The 17,055-nt window shown below is 48.4% G+C and overlaps 1 protein-coding gene across 10 annotated transcripts in view; it reads left to right on the top strand.

Annotated features, from left to right (window-relative positions):
- The window catches only part of PRKAG2 (protein kinase AMP-activated non-catalytic subunit gamma 2), a 314,724-nt gene that overhangs the window by 242,694 nt on the left and 54,975 nt on the right, over positions 1-17,055 (top strand). For 7 of the 10 annotated variants that reach the window (XM_068972777.1, XM_068972778.1, XM_068972779.1 and 4 more), the window contains one exon: positions 10,813-10,882. The exons of the other annotated variants lie outside the window; for them this stretch is intronic. In XM_068972777.1, the coding sequence (XP_068828878.1) occupies positions 10,813-10,882 (70 nt within the window). The remainder of the gene's footprint in view (positions 1-10,812; positions 10,883-17,055) is intronic. 10 annotated transcript variants of the gene reach the window in all.

Raw genomic sequence — 17,055 nt, 5'->3', positions numbered from 1 at the left:
AAGCAGGGTGACAATCTACAGCCTTGACATACTCCTTTTCCTATTCGGAACCAGTCTGTTGTTCCATGTCCAGTTCTAACTGTTGCTTCCTGACCTGCATACAGATTTCTCAAGAGGCAGGTCAGGTGGTCTGGTATTCCCATCTCTTTCAGAATTTTCCACAGTTTATTGTGATCCACACAGTCAAAGGTGGCATCCAAACCAGGACCTGCTGTCCGCAACCTCTAGTCCTCAGACAGAGTCTATTAAAATAGAAATGCTGCTCCTGTTTCTTAGCACAGTCACTTTCTTTTCCTCAAAATACCAGCTCCGATGCTCAAGGGGAAGTGGGTGTAATTATTTCGAAACAGAAATGAGGTCCAAGAGAAGCAAGAGTGAGTGGAAGTAAATCACCTCTGAGCCCATTTATGCTGTTAAAATCATCTGCTCACCCACTGTGTTTTCAATTGATTTGCTAATAACGAACAATTCATTTCACCGAAGTATTTTTGCAATGCCTGCTATGTCAGGCACAGGCGATATAATCTAACAGGGTCGTTTTTTCCCCTTCAAAGAGTTTATGGAATTTAGGGGAGGACCGAAAAGTGAATCCCAGTCTCACACTATGTGCCTTATAGAAGCCTGTGGGTTCAGAGAAGTAATTTACCAGGTAAGCTGTTAGAAGAGGTCAAGAATCAAGAAGAAAGACTTCTTGGTGAAACCTGAGCCACTTTCTTAAGACTCATTCTTTTTTTTTTTTTTCAATAGGCAAACCTTAAATTTATTTTAGATTGCTTTTTTTCAAAGAAAAATTCCTAATGGAAATTTTCTTAAATTAAGATCCCAGAGAAAAAAAGAACCAAATGATAAAACCTCTGAGGAGTATGAGGGTTGATATATATATATGATATACATATATGTATATATTTTGGCCCTGCCCCACACCTTGCTCAGTCATGTCCAATGGCAACCCACTCCAGTGTTCTTGCCTGGAGAATCCCAGGGATGGCGGAGCCTGGTGGGCTGCCATCTATGCGGTCGCACAGAGTCAGACACGACTGAAGCAACTTAGCAGTAGCAGCAGCAGGCACACCTTGCAGGGTCTTATTAGTTCCCCAACAAGGGCTCAAACCCTGGGCCCAGGTAGTGAAAGCACAGAGTCTCCTAAGCACTAGACCACTGTTGTCATTTTTTAATATTTATTTATTTGACTGCACTGGGATCTTAGTTGCAGCATGTGGGATCTAGTTCCCTGACCAGGGATCGAACCCCAGCCCTCTGCTTTGGGAATATGGAGTCTTAGCCACTGCACCACCAGGGAAGATCCCAAAAGTATATACTTTTAGCATCTTTTTTTTTTCCTGGACTAGTTCTTAATGTGACTACAAAGTTTTTCTCATCGTCAAGACTCATAAAGGAGTGAGCAGGAACTAGCCCAGTGGCAAAAGTAGGAAAGGGGGCCAGAAGATTCAAGCCTCGGGGCTCCAGTGTAGGGGACGCAGAGGAGCTTGGCCAGAGAAGGTGAAGAAGTAAAATGCCCAGGTCCTGCTCAGGGCTGGGATTTGCACGACATCCCTAAAGGGTCCTGAGAGTCACTGGGTGGTTCTAAAGAGAGTTACAAGAACAAGTCCGTGTTCAAAAGGAGGCCTGGCTCCAGGGTCGGGAGCGGACTAGAAAAGGATCAGATGGGAGAAACCAGAGCTGTTCCAACAACCAGGCTCGCTAAGGAGCGTGATGGAGTCAGACACCTGGGACCGCCTCCAAGGATGCTGAGACAGAGTGAGAGGACCCAGGGACCGTCTGAGATGGATGAGTTTGAACTGCCTGTAGAAGATTAAAATGCAGGTGACCAGGAGGCGGTCTGGAGCTCAGGAGAACTGAGGGCTTGTGGCTGAGGCTTGAAGGCCAGCAGCACAGGAGTGGGGGAGAGGCCTGGCTAGAGAGTGCAGAGTGGGAAGTAGAAGGGGGTGCACGCGCATCTTCTGCCCACACTGGTGGGAGCTTCCCATCCCCACTTTGCCTCCACATGGAGGACGTCTTTGCAGAAAAGCAGACCTCATGGAAGACAGCAGGGGAGAAACATCGAAGCTGCTAAATTATTCAAGAGCTCCTTATCCAGTATTTAAGGTTGATTGATTTCTTGCAGTAGCTATTTAGGATTTTTTTTCAGGGCAAAGTGAACTCACATCCGACCTCACTGCATACAGGAAAGCTTTTTTGGCCGTTGTTTTATGATTAAGTTTCCAGGCTGGCGTTTGCCCTTCCAACAATCATTCAAAACACTGGGCGCAGTTATGCAAGACAGTCCTTAATAACTTAGCATTTTGCAGCAACTAAAAAGTCACACTTGTGAGGGCCCCATGTTTCTCAGGCGTTCTTTCAGTAAAGTTCACCTCCGCTCCCTCCCATCGCACTGAAGTCCAGTAAGCCCAGACTGGCCGCAGAAGTGGATGGTGTAACGTAGAAACACCACAGATCTACACGAGGTCTAGGGAGGGAAACCCGACACCTCTCAAGGATGAGAGGCGCCAGGTATGGGGTCACATCAGTCCAAGCCCCTTTTCTTTGCATGCACAACATGGCCCAAGCCCTCCCTCTCTGCTCTGGCTTCCCTGCCAGCCTGAAATAGCTAAAATTAAGTCTGGCGTGTAAGTCTGTTGAGACTTTAAGAAAACATCACCATGGAAAGGGCAGCCGACGACCACCAATTCAGATGATCTGTCCGAACCCATCCATCACTCATTTCAGCCTGTCGACAAGTCCGTGCACATCTGGAAGGCGCCTCGGGCCTTCACGTCCCTGACATGGACCTTGTGTGTCATAAAACAGAGCCATCTGCCTCCTTCTGGTATCCTCTGACTGCGTGCCCTTCGAAGGAAGAAAGCGTGAGATGTCTCACAAAGGGAGAAAAATAACCTGTGGAAATAAATTCAGCCTCACTCGCGTATTCGATAGAGACATTTCTATTTTCGTCTACTCCTGTACCCCCACTATCAAGTGCAGTAAAAGTAGGAGACTCACATTAATTTGTCTCCACTTCTAATTTGTCTCCATTCTCCACACATGTCAACAGTCATAGGCACGGGACTTTTGGGTCTGAGGACCAGTTTTGCGGAGCTCACAGCATCCAGAAATGCGTACTCCCTCTGGCTACACAGTTCTGCCTCCCAGTAAAGAATTCGTCAGGATTACAGGGAAATTGCTGACGCTCCTACTGAATATCAATGAGGGATTTTTGTGTGTGTGTGTGAAGTATGCCAAACGGACTGCAGGAAATTGAAATGTAGACTTTTCCAAAATCAGGATGATTAACATCTCCACTAGGTATCACCAAACTTTTTAAAATTAAACTTATTTTGAGATCATTGTGGATTCACGTGCAGTTGTAACATAATACAGAGATCCTGCGTGCGCTTCACCTCGTGTCCCCCAGTGTAACTTCTTGAAAAAACTATAGGACAGGAGAAATCGGACCTTCATACATTCCTGATGAAAATGTGAAAAGGTGCAGTCACTGTGGAAAACGGTTTGGTGGTTTCTCAAAATGTTAAATATAGAGTTGCCACATGACCCAGAAAGTCCATTCCTGGATCTACACCTAACAGAAATGAACACGTATGTCCACACAAACCATGGTACATGAGTGTCTATAGAAGCAACATTCATATTATCACCCAAATATCCAGCAACTGATGAATGGATAAATAAAATGTAGTCTATCCATTCGATGGAATACGATTCAGCAATATAAAGAGATTAAGTGTTGATAAATTTTACAACAGGGATGAACCTTGACTGCATTATGCTGAGTGGAAGAAGTCAGAGACAAAAGACTACGTATTATATGATTCCCTTTATGGGAAATGAAATAGGCTAATCTATAGAGTCAGAAAAGAGATTAGTGGTTGCCTAGGACTGGGCGTGGAGGTTAATGAGGTTACAGACAGTGATGGGTACAGGGTTTGCCTTTGGGATAATGAAAGTGTTGTAAACAGAGATGGTTGCACAACCCTGTGCGTGTACTGAATCATATTTTATGGTACGTGAATCATAGCTCAATAAGATTTTTATAACATTTTCTTCCTTTTATACTTATTTATTCATTTAAGTTTTGGTTGCGCTGGGTTTTTGTTGCTGTGCGGGCACTTTCTCTAGTTGTGGCAAGCAGGGGCTACCCTCCACCGTGCTGCTCGGGCTTCTCATGGCAGTGGCGTCTCTTGTTGTGGAGCACAGGCTGTAAGCACGTGGGCTCAGTAGTTGCGACTTGCTGGCTCTAGGGTGTTCGGGCTTCCGTAGTTTCACGCAGCACGTGGGCTCAGTAATTTGGCCTTGAGAACTTAGTTGCTGCTCCCCGCCATGTGGAATCTTCCTGGACCAGGGATCAAACCCATGTGCCCTGTATTGGCAGGCAGATTCTTATCCACTGTACCACCAGGGAAGTCCTCAACAAAGATTTTTTTCTAAATGAACCCCAATTATCATTTCCTCCACACAATTAAATCAGCTTGGCTTGACTTGTAGGGGAAAAATACAGTATGATATCACAAGCAGACCTCAGATATGCAGATAACACCACACTTATGGCAGGAAGTGAAGAACTAAAGAGCCTCTTGAAAGTGAAAGAGGAGAGTGAAAAAGCTGGCTTAAAGCTCAACATTCAAAAAACAAAGATCATGGCATCCGGTCCCATCACTTCATGGCAAATAGATGGAGAAACAGTGGAAACAGTGGCAGACTTTATTTTTTGGGGCCCCAAAATCACTGCAGATGGAATAACAAGACTGCAGCCATGAGATAACAAGACACTCCTTGGAAGAAAAGTTATCACCAACCTAGACAGCATATTAAAAAGCAAAGATATTACCTTGGCAACAAAGGTCCGTCTAGTCAAGGCTATGGTTTCTCCAGTAGTCATGTATGGATGTGAGAGTTGGACTATAAAGAAAGCTGAGCGTCGAAGAATTGATGGTTTTGAACTGTGGTGTTGGAGAAGACTCTTGAGAGTCCCTTGGACTGCAAGGAGATCCAACCAGTCCATCCTAAGGAAATCAGTCCTGAATATTCACTGGAAGGACTGATGTTGAAGCTGAAATTCTAATACTTTGGCCACCTGATGCAAAGAGCTGACTCACTTGAAAAGAACCCGATGCTGGGAAATATTGGAGGCAGGAGGAGAAGGGGACGACAGAGGATGAGATGCCTGGATGGCATCACCAACTCAATGGACAGGAGTTTGAGTAAACTCCGGGAGTTGGTAATGGGCAGAGAGGCCTGGCATGCTGCAGTCGATGGGGTTGCAAAGAGTCGGACATGACTGAGCAACTGAACTGACTGACTGATCGCAAGCAGGATATTGACTTTGATACAGTTAAGAATCAGAACAGTTCTATCATCACTTTTATGGTCAAGGTACCTCTGTTCCCCTACCCCCATCCCTGTCCCCTGACCCCTAGCATTTACTAATCTGTTCTCCATTTCTGTCATTTTGTCATTTCAAGAACATTATACAAATGGAATCATACAGTATATAACCTTTAAAAGTGAAAGTGAAGTCGCTCAGTCGTGTCCTACTCTTTGCCACCCCATGTACTGTAGCCTACCACGCTCCTCCGTCCGTGGGATTTTCCAGGCAAGAGTACTGGAGTGGGTTGCCATTTCCTTCTCCAGAGGATCTTCCCGACCCAGGGATCAAACCTGGGTCTCCTGCGTTGTAGGCAGATGCTTTTACCATCTGAGCCACCAGGGAAGCCTTTAAGGACTGGCTTTTTTTCACTGAGATACTTGCCTGGACATTCATGCAAGTGGTTGTATGTATCAATAGTTGATTGCTTTTTATTGCTAAGTAGTACTCCAACCAGTCCATTCTAAAGGAGATCGGTCCTGGGTGTTCTTTGGAAGGGCTGATGCTAAAGCTGAAACTCCAGTACTTTGGCCACCTCATGTGAAGAGTTAACTCATTGGAAAAGACTCTGATGCTGGGAGGGATTGGGGGCAGGAGGAGAAGGGGACAACCGAGGATGAGATGGCTGGATGGCATCACTGACTCGATGGACGTGAGTTTAAGTGAACTCCGGGAGTTGGTGATGGACAGGGAGGCCTGGTGTGCTGCAATTCATGGGGTCGCAAAGAGTCGGACACGACTAAGCAACTGAACTGAACTGAGTACTCCACTGTATAAATGTAACATTGTTGTATCACATCTGTTATTTTCAGTTTTGGCTGTGACAAATGATGCTGTTGTGAACATGCATACATAGGTTTTTGTGTAAACATGTTTTGTTTCCCCCAGGATAAATGACGAAGAATGCCATTGATATATCTATCATATGACATTGGGAGGTTATTTCCTTAAGGAACTGAGAAGTTGTTTCCCAGAGTGGTATAATTTTGAATCCCCACAGCAATGAAGAAGAGATTCTGTTTCTCTGAATCCTCACTGACATACGGTGTGACCACCATCCCTGGTGGCTCAGACGGTAAAGTGTCTGTCCACAATGCGGGAGACCCGGGTTCAATCCCTGGGTTGGGAAGATCCCCTAGAGAAGGAAATGGCAATCTGGGACTATTGCCTGGAAAATCCCATGGACAGAGGAGCCCGATAGGCTACAGTCCATGGGGTCGCAGAGTCGGACATGACTGAGCGACCTCACTATATATACTATACACTAACAGAGTGAACTCCGGAAGATGGTGATGGACAGGGAGGCCTGGCATGCTGTGATTCATGGGGTCGCAAAGAGTGGGACACGGCTGAGAGACTGAACTGAACAGGTGTGAGGTGATAGCGTATTGTGGTTTTCATTAGCATTTCCCTAATGCTGGGAGGGATTGGGGGCAGGAGGAGAAGGGGACCATCGAGGATGAGATGGCTGGATGGCATCATGGACTTGATGGACGTGAGTCTGAGTGAACTCCGGGAGATGGTGATAAACAGGGAGGCCTAGCGTGCTGCGATTCATGGGGTCGCAAAGAGTCGGACACAGCTGAGCGACTGAACTGAACTGAACTGAACTAATGTCTAATGTGCTGGCCTTACTTTAATGTGCTTATTTGCCATCTATACATCTTTTTCAGTGAAATGTCTCTGTATCTTTTGCCCATGTTCTGACTGTTTTCTTTTTCTGCTATTGAATTTTGAGAGTTCTCTACATAATCCAAATACTGGTCATTTGTTGGCTTTGTGGTCTGCAAATCTTTCTCTCCCACTCTGTAGCTTGTCTTTTTATCCTCTCAACAGGCTCTGTCACAGGGCAAACATTTTAAACTTTAATGAGGTCCAATTCATTAATTTTTTATTTTACGGCTCATGCTTTTGATGTCGGATCTAACTCTTTGTTTATCAATAGGTCCCAAAGGCTTTCTCCTATTTTTTTCCTAAAAGTTTCATAGTATTACATATTTATAAATCCTTGATCCAATTTTAGCTCATTTTTGTATAAGGTGTGAGGCTTACATTAGGGTTTTTTGCCTGTTGATGTCCAACATCTTTGCACCTTTATCATACATCGATTTGTAGTATTTATGTGGATCTATTTCTGGATTCTCTACTTGTTTCTATTGATCATTGTGTCTATCTCCCTGCCAAAACCACACAGTCTTGATTACTGTAGCACTGTAGTAAGCTTTATTTTTTGTACTAATAATTATCTTTATCTGTTTGGCTGCACCGGGTCTTTGCTGCACACGTGGGCTCTCTGATCTCTGCTGTGGCATGTGAGATCTTCAGTTGTGGCATGCAAACTCAGTTGCAGCATGTAGGGCCTAGCTCCCTGACCAGGGATTGAAGCTGGAACCCCCTGGATTGGAAGCTAAGAGTCTTAGCCACTGGACCACTAGGGAAGACCCTGTAATAATCTTTAATATCCATAGAGTGACTCTTCCCACTTCATTCTTCTTTTTCAGGCCTGTTTTAGCTTTCCCTTTCCGTGTAAATTTTAGAAGCCTGTCTTGTCTATGAAAAACCTGGTTGGGATTTTGATGGGCATTGCATTCAACCTAGAGATCGGTCTGGAGGGAGAAATGATGTCTTTACTATGCTGAGTTTTCCAATCCATGAACACGAAGTACCTCTCTACTTATTTTAGTATTCTTTCATCCACACATTGTAATTTTCAGCATACAGATCTTGTGGCATGTTCTCTCAAGTGAATACCTAAGTATTTAATTTTCTTTGTGGTGCTCGTAAATAATGTTGGTTTTTCTTTTAATATTTATTTTTTGGCTGTGCTGGGTCCTAGCTGTGGCACAAGGGATCTTCAGTCTCCAATGTGGCAACATGGGGAGTGTTTAGTTGTGACATGTGAACTCTGAGTTGTGGCATGTGGGATCTAGTTCCCTGACCTGGGATCTAGTTCTGCCTGCATTGGGAGTGCAGAGTCTTAGCTATGGGGCCGCCAGGGAAGTCCCAATAATATTATTTTTAATACCAGTTTCCCCATGTTCATTGTCAGCATACACAAATATGACTGACTTTTATGTATTGATCTTGTATCCTGTAACCTTGCTGAACTTATTAGTTCCAGTTTTGGTGTTTTGGTGGTTTTGTGGGAGGTTTTTAAATTAGTAGATTCCTTGGAACTTTCTATGCAAACAATGAAATCATCTGCAAGTAGGGATGGTTTTATTTCTTCCTTTCCAACTTGTATGTATTTTATTTTTTCTTGCCTTATTGTAGTGGCTGGAACTTCCGGTTCTATGTGGGAACCGGAAGTTCCAGTGGGAAAGCAGACATCCTTGTCTTGTTCTGAACTTAGAGAGGAAGCATTCAGTCTTTTGCTGTTACGCATGACACAGCGAAGGGTTTTTACTGCCTCATACAAAATTATTTTTATTTTCTCCCCCCCCCCACCCCCGGCCATTTTTTAAGGCAAAGATTAAGACTAATAAGAGATTGGTAGGACATAGGGGGATCCAGTGGTTAAGACATCATGCTTCCAATGCAGGGGGTATAGGTTCAATTCCTGGTCAGGGAACTAAGATCCCACATGCTACAGGGTGTGGCAAAAAAAAAATAAAAAATAAAAAAAAGACTTAAATTGGCCCAACTGAGATGACAGAGCAAAAAGAAGGCATAAAGATGTGAGTACTTCCTCCTCCAGGCTAGGCTTGCAATAATGACAGAACCAAGTTCCTTGGGGGGGCTGGGGGTGGAGCCTTAATCAGCACCGGCGAGCTAATCTCTTTATCACGGTGCTTGCACTCTGCAGTGAGCTAAGGGCCCTGCACCTGCCTATAACACAGGAGAGGGGTGCCTGTCGCCTATCTGGCTACCCTGCTCTTCCAGGAAGCTCTCGGCTGCCAGGCCTTGCCGACTGCCAACCTGAGCTGGCGATCGGAGAGTCTCAGATACCCAGATCCAGGTAAGAGAAGTGGCCAGAGCCAGATTTAGAATTGTATGTACTTTTTGGTACTGGCTCCCCAAAGAAGAGAACGAGCTATGAAGAGAGGAAGCAAGAGTTTCATGGCCGGGTAAAAGTCAGCAACACAGTGCATCTACAATACGTGTATTTCAGGGAACAAAAATTTTAATAGGGGAAAAAGGGATGGGCTTTTTTGTTGTCTCCGACTCCTCGCGACCCCACGGACTGCATGCAGGACGCCGGGCTAAAATTTAAAAGAAAACTAAGCAAGCACGCCCTCATTCACACCGCCCTCCGCCCCCGTCTGCGATGCCGTCTCCCCTGGGGTCTTGCAGCCTCCATCCCCCTCTCCCGGGCACGTCGCCCTGCCCGCCGCACCTCTACCTGGCTCCGCACCCCTCGGGCCCCACCCCCGGCCGGCCGAGACACCTGCACAGGTTAAACCTGCGGGGACGCGCTTCCGTGGGTGGCGGGGGGAAGATGAGCGGGTGTGAGCGAGGCGGGGAGAGGACGGGCAGAGGATGAGAAGACCGGCCTCCGCGAAAAGGCGGGTCGGCAGCCCCGGCGGCCGGACGGGGACGCCCCCGCCGCCCTGGCGCGGACCAGCCCCGGCTCCCCGGGGTCCTCTTCCCACGGTTCCCTCTCGCCGGTCGGTACCAAAGCGCGGGGCCCGGAGGCGGCGGGGAGCCGGAGCGGGCCGTTCCACTCGGGATGCGGGGGCGGCAGGTCAGGCCGCGGTCGGCCTGGAACGGAGAGGGGGAAATGGGCCGCGCCGCCGGTTCCCGGCCGGGCCCCGCGAGCTGGGCCGCGCCGTGCCACCACCGACCCACCACGGTCCTGCCAGCCGCGTGGGAGGCCGCCTCCTCGCGGCGATCCGGCGCCGAGCGAGGCCGGAGCGCCAGGCGGGGCAGCAGAGCCCACCCACGGCCCCGCGGCCCCGCCCCCACCCACCCACTCCCGCCAACCCAGGCCCCGCCCCCGCGCCCCCGCCCCCGCGCCCCCGCCCCTGCCCATGCGGTCTAGGCTGCGGACTCGGTGGCTGCGGACTCCGCGGCTCCGGCCCCGGCGGCTCCGGCCCCGCCCTCCACCCCCGCGCCCCGCCCTCCACCCCCGCGCCCCGCCCTCCACCCCCGCGCCCCGCCCCCGCGCCCCGCCGCCATACCGCGGCCCGGCCCCGCCCTTGGCCCCGCCCCGTGCGGCCCGCCCCCGCTGCCGTACCGCGGCCCTGGGCCCCTGCGGCCCCGCCTCCGCGGTACCGCCGGCGGCCGGGCCCAGCCCCGGGCCCCGCCTCTGCGGCTCCGGCCCCGCCCCCCGCGGCCCCGCCGCCGTACCGCGGCCCTGCGGCCCCCCGCGGCCCCGCCGCGCCCCAGTCTCCCCGCACCCCCGCCCTCCGCCCCCGCGCGCCCCCGCCCGCGCGGCCGGGGACGAGCGCCGCCGAGCGCATGCTGATCCGTGTCGTCCTCCTCCTCCTCAGGCGGCGCTGGCGGCGGCCCCGGGACCCGCGGAAGCCGGCATGCTGGAGAAATTCGAGTTGGAAGAAGAAGGTGAGTGCCCCCCAACCCCCCCGCCCACCACCGCCCGCCGCTGGATCGCGCCTCCTCCGGGGGCCGAGAGAGGCCGGGTCGCGAGGACAGCCGGGTCTCCGCCCCGGAGGCCGCGGGTCCCCGCCGCCCACCGCCCGGTCCAGCCGCGGCGGGGGCCAGTGAGGGAGACGCGGGGCCGACGGAGCGCGTCTGCGGCGGCCGCGGTGCCTCTCGGAGGCGTAATCGAGCTGGCTCCAAGGGGAGCCCGCAGCCCGGCCCTCGGCACGGATGGTCGGTCCTTTTGTCCTTACGAGCTGGACTCGGCTGAGAGCAAGGTGACATGCAGTCGTGATTGTTTGTAATGCCACGGTACGTGAGGAAGTCGCCCCCAAATTATGTGTATGGTCCGTACCTTTAAATAACACACACGGCTTCCCTATCTGTACTTGTGAAAATACCACCAGCAGGGTGTGTCTTCTTGTCTTAATAGGGAAAGTTCAATAGGAAAACCGGAGGCGGCTCAGCGAATGGAGTCTGAGTTCAGGTGACCCTGTCATTCCATCGTTTCTGTCACCTCTTCTCTCACTTTTTCATCTTCCTGGCCCCTTTTCCCCTTTCTTCTTCTTACTTGGATGTTATTTCGAAGCTGTGAAAATGTGAGGGGGTGGATTTTTTTTTTCCTTTGGCAATAATGAATATTTAACATGGAATATGGTTAGTTCTTACCTGAATCTTATTTTGAAACTGAAAATTTGAAGGGGATGCTCTTGTTCTTGGGTAAAATTAGTTTTTAAAATGGAATATGATGAGCTCAGAGTTGAAAAAGAACTTTGTATAGGATGTTGGACAATTTGAGGAATGTAAAAGACCTCCACCCTGCCTTATGTTCTTCCATTATTCATTTAGTGACTTCTCTTTTTTTTCCAAGAGTATTGATGGAATAAAGCTCTGGGAACAAAGCATGTGCCATGTGGATGCTGTGCCTTGTGCCAACTTTAACACTTCCGTTCATTTACAGTCAGGCAATTACTTAAATAAGCGTGCTCAGCCAATATGAGAACGTTCAGTCGACAGTATTAGGCCAGGGCCTAATTTTTTAGGCCTACGTTTTTTTTTACCTTTTAGAGTTCTGGCATTTCACAGTCCTGTTAGCCAGAAGGTAATGTATTCATAGTAATTATCATCAAAAGTCTGCAGCCATATTTACTATTAACAAGCAGTTACATGATACATTTCAGAATTTTACTGGGACTTAATTTTCATTCTGTCTTACTGAAAAGTAGTCCAGTGTCTTAAGTCAAATCCACCTCAGTATTCCTCAGTTTTATTGCATTGCAGGTCAAATTTTGGGCATTGTCCAAAGGGGGCCCCCCCCCCGCCCGCTTCCATTAAGATTTTGAATGTCAAAATCATAAGAGTTTTCTTTGTCCCTGACTTTAATAACTGGGAATCCATTACGTTTTCATCATTTTGTAATTTACATGGGGGCAAAAGGAAAGGAGAGTAGATACTATTAGAGAGGTGCTTATAGTTAGGGGCTTCCCAGGTGGTTCACTGGTAAAGAACCTGCCTGCCAATACAGGATATCTGGGTTCAATCTCTGAGTTGGGATGATCCTCTGGAGGAGGAAATGGCAACCCACTCCAGTATTCTTGCTGAGATAATCCCACAGACAGAGGAGCCTGGTGTGCTGCAGTCCATAGGGGTCTCAAAGAGACTGATCACCTGAGCACACACACACCCCCACATAGTTATTGTTAAGAGCACAGGCCCAGCTTCAGATCCATATCTTAACTTACTAAGCTGTGTGACCTTGGGCAAGTTACTTAACTTCCCTGTACCTTAGTTTTCCCATTCATAAGGAGCTAATATCAGAGTGTTTTGATGATTAAATGAGATAGTCCATATAATGCTATTTAGTACACTGTAAATCCACAGTAAGCACTGTGTAAATGTACCTGTTAATTTTCAGCACCATTTACTATTGTACTGAACTCATGGACTTTGTAAGTTTTTATCAATGAATCTTTCTTAGAGATTCTTCTCAACACAGGTTAGGTTTTTTTCCCTTACTTGAGATTTATTAATTATGTTACATTTTTCAAAGCAGATATATAAGCCTTTTCTCTTCAGCATTGTTTCTGCCAATGGAGTGAATGTAAAATGTTAAACCTAAGCATCTAAGGAAAGGAATTTCCCATTTTCACCCATCTGCTTTTATCTATATTGCTGTCATTACTTTAAAGCATGCTGAACCCCACAAATAACCCTGTCAAACTTTTCTGGATTCTTAAGGAGGCAAAATGTTAACTAGCAGTTTCTTGGAAGCTGTCAGCCAAGCTGGAAGGGATAGTGTTGGCGTGCTAGTCTCAAATGCTGCTTTGTTTCTTTTGAACTTCAGATTGCTTATTCATCCAAAATACAGAAAAATTGAATATCAAGCAGAATCTTACGTTTATATGGGGGAACAGTGAGTCCTAACAGACATTACACCTTTAAGTATCCTGTGAGCTGACTTGTTAGCAGCCTACATAATACATGGCTGTTGAGTAGACCCTCATTTCATCTTCCAGCTCCCTTCTTATTCACCTAATGTCCTCCTTCGTGCATTGTGATCTGGAGGCTTTGCTTAGATGGAGATACATTTGGGATACACCGAGACACTTGATTACTAGTGTTTTTGTTACCAGGTGTTTTTCTCTTTCCTAATAGATTATAACAGATACTCTGTTAGAAACAAAATTGGCAGCATTAGTGAAGCTGGAGTCATCTCTTAAAACATTCTTTGCTTCTGGGAAAAAAGAACAAATTGGACCTCAGTCTCCCCTGTGTTGTTGTTCAGGTCCTCCTTTGCCTGGGTTCTGACCCCAGCTGCCCACCCATTTCTTACTCTCATGCCCTGACAGAGGGACCTTTCCAGAGCATGAATTGACAGCACCATTCCTTTACAGGAAAAATCTTTACCACTTTTCTGTGTCTATATATAGAATACACGCAGACTTTTCATCTGCAGCCTCCCCGCCTCTTCCCAGCCATGCACACGAGAGACTAGAGAGCTTGCTTTCTGTGCGTGAGAGAGCTTATCAGAAGGCAGATTCGAGTTCTCTGCTTCAGGGAGTAGGGGGTGGGCCTGGGAGTCTGCATTTCTGCCAAGCTCCCAAGTGCAGCTGTTGCTGCCTCACACATGGAGTCATCAGGCTGTAGAACCAGCCTCAGCAATCTCGTTCTGTCAAAAACTAGATGGTCTCCGTCTCGGTCACAACTCCTCAGCCCGCCTGGACCGCCGCAGAGCAGCAACGTGGTCCCACTGGCAGGGCTGGCGTTCCAGCCAAACTTTGTTTACAGAAAGAGGCCAGGTTGGGCCCACAAGCAGAGTTGGCCAGCCCCCTGTTCTGTGACTCCTCTCGGTCCCAGTGACTCAGGGTTTACATCCTTTGGAGGGTGAGGCCTTCTCTTGCTATGTCCTCCAGCTGCCAGTGTTACCACTGTGTACATCCTGTCTCATGCTGCCACCATCACAGCTCAGCCCAGGTCTCACCCTCTCAGAGTCCCTCCCAAAGCCCTTCTGTGCGTGCGTGCTTAGTCACTCAGTTGTGTCCCAACTCTCTGCAACCCCATGGACTGTAACCCACCAGGCTCTTCTGTCCATGGGATTCTCCAGGCAGGAGTATTGGAGAGGGTAGCCATTCGCTTCTCCAGGGGATATTCCCAGCCCAGGGAAATCGAACCCAGGTCTCCTGCATTGCAGGCGGATTCTTTGCTGTCTGAGCCACCAGGGAAAACCAGAGCCCTTCTGTGCTTCTCCACAATCCCGCCTCCCCTTCCCAGCTCATGACACAGTGGTGCACCGTGGGTGCTCAGCAGTATTCTGGTGACTACACCCAGGGTTTATGGTTCCTTTATGGGACCAATGGGAGGATGGGATGATTCAGGATCTGCAGAGTGCTGAGAGCGGCGCTTAGCGCTCAGCAGTTACATTATGTGTTCGCTTTTCAAATGTTTTATTGCATCAGTCATACCTGTTTGTTTTTATCAAGGTTAACTGTCTAGAACTTATTTAACAAGACCAAGCACCGCCATAAGCACCTGAACACAGCCCTCGAATGCTTTCTCCAGCAAATGATGTCGTTGTTCAGTGGCTCAGTTGTGTCCAACTCTTTGCGACCCCATGGACTGCAACACACCAGGCTTCCCTGTCCTTCACCATCTCCCAGAGCTTGCCCAAACTCATGTCCGTTGAGTCGGTGATGCCATCCAACCATCCCATCCTCTGTCGTCTCCTTCTCCTCCTGCCTTCAATCTTTCCCATCTTCGGGGTCTTTTCCAATGAATCAGCTCTTCGAATCAGGTGGCCAGAGTATTGGAGCTTCAGCTTCAGCAGCAGTCCTTCCAATGAATATTCAGGGTTGAGATTATCCATGATTAACAAACCTATGATTCTGGCACCATGTCAAGAATGTTGCAGCCCCTGGAAACTATCTGTGTTATCTCCTCGCCCTCTTCTCACCGTTCCAGCTGTCGCGGCCTCTCCAGTTATTTCAGGCTTTGAGTAGCTCACCATGTGGGTTCGTCCCACCGTCTCACTTCTGTCCACTCACCTCTCCCCTGTTCCCTTACTCTCTGCTGCTTCCTTCGCAGTCCTCTCTCTGAGCTATTCCTTCTTCACCTGCGAGGAATTCCTCAAAGGATAGTCTTTTCAGGACTTGCCTCCAGACTCATTTTCCTAGCAAGACTGGCCAACATAGTCTGCACAGTGAAAACTAGTTAAGAAGTGGACGGGGAAAGTAAAAGCGAGAGGGAAAGTACTATTTTTCAGTCAGGAGTCTGGTAACCTGAGGCCCCATTCTGCAATGAGGCAGCTGTGGTCTTGGATGATCCGAGTCTCTCCAGGTGTTGTTTTCTTGTTGTCATTGTCGCTGCTGTGGGTTTTCTCTGTAGAATGAAGCCCAGCACTTGGCAAACATGTGCTTTTCCTTCTAGCCTGAAAATATGACCTAGAACGACCAGCAGCTACTCTGCAGAAACCAGAAATGTACATTCAGTCAAACTCGCTCATTCTCAACGGGAGGATGTTGCTGTGATGAGGATGTTGCTGTGATGTGAGCAGAGATTGGTTCTTGTTGGGGGACAGAAAAATCTTAGATACCATAGTGGTTTCTGGCTCTCCAAAGGGCCCCTGAATGGATATACAGTGTATTTGCAATATTCAAGTTTCATGGGGGTAGGACAGTTAAGGGGAGGGGTGCCTGTGGATAACGAGAAACACTGCTCTTTCTTAGGAAGAACATCCTCCTGTGCGTTTATATCCCTGCATCACTTAGCCTTGATAGCAGATCGTCCAGGAGGCTCGGCTGTGTCCACTTGGTTCGCTGACTGGTGTGAAGGGTGCTGACCTCTGGTGGTGACAGGCCGATGATCACAGCTCGGTCACTGGCCAATCGCCTCGTAGTATTGGAAGGCTCTGATGACCTGCCATCCAGACTCTGCCCTTCCCTACTGAGACTGCAACTTACCTTCCACAAGAGAGTGACTGTGTCTTGATTATAAAAATAGTTACAGCTGTATGAAATATTCACAGTGAAACATTTTCTTTCCTGGCTGGCCTCATATTTGAAAGTTTGCCATATTTAATAGATTTTAGGTGTACATTTTAAAGTCTCTGAAGTCAGGCTATAACTTCACATTTGATGATATCTTAGATTTGATGAGGTAGAAGAGCAGAGGTTTTGTTATCTGAAATGTTAAGACCCTCCCCCCCATCCTTTAAACAAGAGGGGAGTTCACAGCAGGGTTTGGGGATCTGAAAGCAGGACCAGCCACTGGGCTTCACAAGTAACCGAGGAGTCACCAGGAGCCGAGGTGGGGCTGAGTCATCTCCGGGATGAAAGGATCGCCATGACCTTCCCTCTCAGGACTGGCTCTGTCTGCTCCGAGGTGGGCGCCTGGCAGCCCCAGCCAATAGCTGGCCGGAGTCCAGGCTGGTGAGTCAGACCGTGTGCTCGCTGGCCGGGTGGCTCCATCCTACAGGTCTGCAGTGGGGGCGGAAGAACCCTTGTGAAGTTGTCATACCAGGACCCCGGGGACTTTCCATCTTAACCTGTGAAATGAAAAGTGGAAGAACCTTTGTGTCCTTTTTCTGGTTTATAGTAACTGGTGTGTACTAAGTATATTAAGACACTGTTGTAAATCTTTTA

The sequence above is a fragment of the Capricornis sumatraensis genome, chromosome 5 (assembly GCF_032405125.1).
Source record: "Capricornis sumatraensis isolate serow.1 chromosome 5, serow.2, whole genome shotgun sequence".
NCBI lineage: Eukaryota > Metazoa > Chordata > Mammalia > Artiodactyla > Bovidae > Capricornis > Capricornis sumatraensis.
This window is presented reverse-complemented; position numbering and strand designations above follow the sequence as displayed.